The 5,844-nt window shown below is 30.9% G+C and overlaps 1 protein-coding gene across 6 annotated transcripts in view; it reads left to right on the forward strand.

The window, feature by feature from the left end:
- The window catches only part of LRRIQ1 (leucine rich repeats and IQ motif containing 1), a 295,150-nt gene that overhangs the window by 264,677 nt on the left and 24,629 nt on the right, over positions 1–5,844 (forward strand). For all 6 annotated transcript variants that reach the window (XM_056798583.1, XM_056798581.1, XM_056798584.1 and 3 more), the window contains one exon: positions 2,679–2,799. In XM_056798583.1, coding sequence (XP_056654561.1) covers positions 2,679–2,799 — 121 coding nt within the window. Of the gene's footprint in view, positions 1–2,678; positions 2,800–5,844 lie in introns of those variants that run through there.

Genomic DNA, 5,844 nt, shown 5'->3' on the forward strand with positions numbered 1-5,844 from the left:
TGAAAGGGCATATCTCTATACATTTCCATAGACTTGATAGGAATATCAGGAATACTGGTTTATAAAGTTCTACAATGATCACTAATATGAAATCTCATAAAAATAGGCATAACATAAAGAAAAGAGGAAAAACTTCTAACCTCATTACACTGAAATTGCTCTCTCCAAATTTACCAATGATATCTTCATTATCAAGTAAAATGAAAACTATTTTCAAATGGCCTCTTCATCTTTTATTTTTTTATTTTGATTATGTTTAGCCTCTTCTCTTTAACACTCTCTTCTTTCTAGTTTTCAGAACACTTTTTTCTCCTGGTTCTCCTCCTACCTGTCAGACTGCTCCTTTTCAGAGTCCTTTGCTGGATACTCATCAAGTTCTCACCCTCCAACTATAGGATCCCACAAGGTTTTGTCCTGGACTCTCATTTAACTTCTTCCACTATACTACTTCCCTTGGTGATCCCAGCAGCTTCCATGGATTTCATGACTATCTCTGTACTGATGATTCTCAGATCTATCCTATCCTGTGTCAATCTCTAATCTCAATCTCCAACAGTTTTGAGACACCTCAAAACTCAACATGTCCAAAACCAAATGTATTATCTTTCCCCTTAAACTCTCCTTACTACTAACTTCACTATTAGTGTCAAGGACAAAACCATTCTCCCAATACCTCAGACCCACAGCCTGGTTGTCATCCTTGACTCCTCACTCTTATCCTCCATATCCAGTCTGACTGACAGGTCTGCTTGTGTATCAGCTCTCAAATATGTCCTTTCTCTCCTCTGATACAGCCACCACTTTGGTGTAGGCCCTCATTACCTCACACCTGCAATATTGCAATAGCCTGCTGGTGCATCTTCCTGCTGTAGATCTGTTCCCCACTCCAATCCATTCTCCATTGAGCCACTAAATTTATTTTCCTAAACTCATTTCCAACCATGTCACTCCCCTCCCACATCAATAAACTACAGAGGCTTTAGGATCAAATACAAAATTCTTTGGTATTTGAAATCCAAAGCCTTTTGTAACCAAAACCATTTGCCCCTATCCCCAACCTTTCTAGTCTTCCTAAACTTTACTCCCCACCACATCCTTTTCTGATCCAGTGATACTGGTGTCCTCGATGTTCCATGAAAAAGAGAATCCATCACTTGGCTTTGGACATTCTCTTGGCTGTCCTCCAGGCCTGGACTGTTGCCCCTTTTCACCTCCACCCATTAGCTTCCTTGACTTTAAAGTCCTAATTGAAATCCCATCATCTACAGGAAACCTTGCCCAACCTTTCTTAATTCTAGTGTCTCCTTTCTATTAATTGTTTCCTATTTTACACTGTATATTGCTTGCATTGCATTTTTTTTTTTGCTTTTCTTGAGGGGAGAAATTGTCTTTTCCCTCTTTGTGTATCCCTAGTACTTACCACAGAGACTGGTACATGGTTTTTAAAATTTTTTATTGATTATCATTAGCTGAATATTGAATTAGAAATAAAATAATTTTGCTTCTAGTCTCTCTTTTGCCCTATGTGACCTTAAGAAAGTCACTTAGCCTCTTTAAGTCTCTTTTTTTTTTAAATGGGAGGGTTGAATTATATGTGAGCTATAAGATACCTTCCCACTCTAAAATCCCACTTCATTTTTTTCCCTGTTGAGAAATGAAAAGAAAAAACAGACAGGCATATCTGATTTAGTATGAAAGTCTTTTTTAGATATACTGGAGTACTGTTTTTTCATATCTTCATGAGTTATCCATTTTCATGTTTAGCATGTTTTTGTTTTGCTGTATTTAAAAAAAAATTTTACAAGGAATTGAGAAAGATGCTCTCTCATAGTATTTCACTTTTTATAACTAATACTTAGTTCCAAATAGCCTGAAAAATGTTTTCATTCTCTTCACTCAGCAGCAATTAGCATAGTTCATTGTGTATAGATCTCACTGAAAAAAAAGAATAAATTTTAGAACTCATCTGAATCTTCATAAATGCTAAATTTAATATTAGACATAGAATTAAAATGTTATTTTGATAAGCAGGAAAAAAAGAATCCTTCAATATAGGTTTAGGCCAAAATATTGATGAATTAAATATAATAATTTGACTTTAGATTATTCTGTTTAGCCCTCAAGAATGTTTTATACTATTGTCCTCACTTCCAGAAGATACAGCCTTTATGTTTCTTGTATATGAATTATAGTCTTAATGATCTCTTTTTCAATATGATTTTATAATAAACTGTTAGAGGTTGAAATTTTACATTTATTAGTGGGACCAATACTTATATTGGATGAAACTTAAATATTGCAGAAAATAACTGGTTCTGACATTTCTGACATTCAATTAAGAATTAAATTATATACTGGTAAATAAATGATCTTAAGCTGTTTAAGGTTTCATCAGCTGTCTGGAAGATTGATTTTCTTCAAAATTACAGTACTAAAATGTTTTCTTTTGTTGTACAGACCCAAATAGCAAACCACAATTTTGAAATCGGCTCTTATTTGCAAAAAATGCTTTGACATAGTGCATTTGTTCTGCCTGGGCAGCAATAAAGGATTGTGGTATCATTTGGAAGACGGTTGTTTGACAGAGCCTGTTTGTTTATTTGGGGTAATGTGAGCTGCATTCAGAAAATGCCATATTTTGTTTCACGATTGTGTACATTCTCTCCCATTGCTTCCAGGCAAGACTTGTAAGGAGAGAAGACATGGATGTAGACCTTGTTTCCATGAACACTGGGAATGCTTTGGCTCAGAACAGAGAAAAAAATAATCAGGCATCCAGATACCCAGCAGAATCTTCATGTAAGTTGTGGTTTCATTCCATGTACATTTAGGAATCACAAATGAATTGATGGAACCTAATGTCAAAGTGAATTCTCTTACAATTAGGGGGTAAAATGCCATCAACCAGAATTGACTAAAACATGTATTTAATGCATTTCTCCTTAAATATCTTCTTTTGATATGAGAAAAATTAAATTATTTAAAAGATTAACAGCATGAGCTCTCATTTTAATTGTAACCTGTGATGCAATGGATTTTCCCTATGGGTCAGATTCAGTCCTTTGATCATTCATTTCTAAAATGTTTATTTTTTAGCTAATTATAAAAAGTAGGCCTCATGTATCAAAGCAAAGTCTTTTGGTCTTTTGATATTAATTTACTGGCTATTTTATATTAAGCTAATTCATAAAGAAGAGATTTATTTTTAAAAAAGTAATAGTCTTGATGATAGTACAGTATTGTCAACAAGCCATATATTTTGAAATGTTTCCCATGAATTGTTGATGGTTATTTAATTGTATTTAGGCCATGTTGACTCTTTGATATTTGTAAACTTGTCACACAGATATAGTCTGTTTTAATTTGGGGAGAAAACATGTTTTGCTTATTTGAGCAAGGATTATACCATGGTTATTACTGCTAAGTATTTTATAAACATATATTTTATCATTATAACATTGCAAAGGAAGAGTTTCACTTTTACAAATTCCAATTTTCCTTTTATCCTACACATCTGGGCAAAACTTCTAAAATATATATGTACATATAAACCTTATTTATGCTGTTAATCTATTAAACTTTTCTTTTTGAATTTTCTACATTAATAGGTTTCAACATTCAAAGAGTTGCATGATTTAAATTAATGATATATTGTATTATGTATTGATATTCTTAATGTATTTATTCCTTTATATTGATAATGTATTAGTATTCAACTATAATTGCTTAGAGACAGCTTGGCATAGTAGATAGAGCGTTACCCTTAGAGACAAGAAAAGATGAGTTCTTACTCAGCTTCTGACATGTTAATTGTGTGATTTGCTTCTCTTTCCCATATCCTCTCTCTCCCTCTCCTTATATATAATACATATAATATGCATTAAATATATTTCAAAATTGTGGTTTTCTATATTGTACAACAAAATAAAATATATAATATATACATTTATGTATATATTGTATATTATATATACACATGTACTTAGAAAACAGCAATATACAAATTAATATAGATATGTAGTATATACAACACAAAATAGTCTATAATACTATATGAAACAAAAATATACATACTAAGATATTATATATAGATTTTGTGTATTTATATACACACCTATGCATGTATTGATGAGGATGTACACACACATATACACAGGCCTAATAAAATGATATTTAAATAAACATACATCTTCATACTATGCTGTGTATTGTTGTTTTCCTCCAGTGGAATATAAAACTCTTGAAAGACAAAAATTATTTTCATTTTTATCTTTGTATTCCAGGGATCTAGCATAGATCTAGCAAAAAAAGATATCTTAATAAATACTTGTTGAATTGAACTGAATGAAAATGAATTGAATTGAGATCTGGCCCAAGACAAGTAACTTGGCTTCTCAGTATTCCAGATAACTCCCTAAGTCTATAATTTAGAGAGAAATAATTGATCTCCATCAGTGAAGAGAGTATCATATTGATGAAATCCTGGTCCCAATGAACATTCCTTAATTCATTCAATCATTAAATTGGAGACTCAAAAAATTTTGTAGGGCATATAAACACAACGCCATGTATTTGAAAGAAAAAATGAGACATGAAAAATTCAAACATTTCCCTAGATGTTCCTTCTCCAAATTATCAGCAGTATTTCCTAATTATTTAATCAGCAGCAGATCATAATTTTTTTTAATTTTTTATCCAACTGTTTCATATTGTATGGCTAGAATAATGGTTTAATGGCATTCATTTATCCAAGAATAGTAGAAATGCATTGAATCTCTGCTACTTGTCAACTGTAACCTTGGGATACACCACCTAATATCACTCAACTTCATTTTATTCATCTGCAACATTAGAGGAAAGGACTAGATGATTTCTTAGATCCACTTTAGTATAGTACTTGGCACATCATAGACACGTAGTAAATACTTGCTGACAAGTTTATTTTAGCTCTATTTCTATGAATCTATATATAATTATTATTTTCCTTTATCTGGTCATTTGAAAAACATATCCTAGATATATGCCTGCTCCAGAGACTAATTGTGTTACCCTGGTCAAGCCACTTAACCTCAGCCTCTCATCCTGTCTGTAAAATAGAAATAATAATCACATTTATCTTATAGGTATATTGTAGGATCAAATGAAAAAAAATGTATGTAAAATGTCTTGCACTCCTTAAAGTAATGCATCAATCTCATTTGTTCTTGTTAAACTGTTCATTGTTTAAAGGAATATTTGATTATTGAGGGTTTTTCTTATTAGTATAAAATTATAATTCTTTACTAGTCAGAGCTATTTATTATTTATTTTTATTTTTTAATTAGTTGTATAAATATAATTTCCTACCTGTGAGAAATACATATTCATCTCAGATTTCATAATTTTATTATTATTCAATCTGTTTGATATATGATGGCGATATTACTTTTATATATATAATATATTATATTTATTATTTTATTATTATATTATATATACTTTTATATATATTATATAAGACTATATTGCTGTTTACCAATTTTATTATACTTTTCTGTAACATATCTTTGCATAATTATAAGAAGGTAGGATATTACTAGCTTATCAATAAACAAGCAAATCACAGTATGATCATACCAACCTGAATCTTCCCATCCTAAACTTTATTTTCATCATAAACTCCATTTGTTACATACTTATTATCTTAGTAAATTCAGATTAATTGTCAGTAGAACACTATTGTTTATTAACATGCAAAGACCAGTCCTCTCTGGTTCTTTTCTCATCTTAAAAGCATAATATTGAATGATAAAATTCAATTTAATATTTATAAAATAACTATTCTTTGCCAGGTGACTTTTCAGG

This window comes from Monodelphis domestica, chromosome 5, assembly GCF_027887165.1.
Source record: "Monodelphis domestica isolate mMonDom1 chromosome 5, mMonDom1.pri, whole genome shotgun sequence".
NCBI lineage: Eukaryota > Metazoa > Chordata > Mammalia > Didelphimorphia > Didelphidae > Monodelphis > Monodelphis domestica.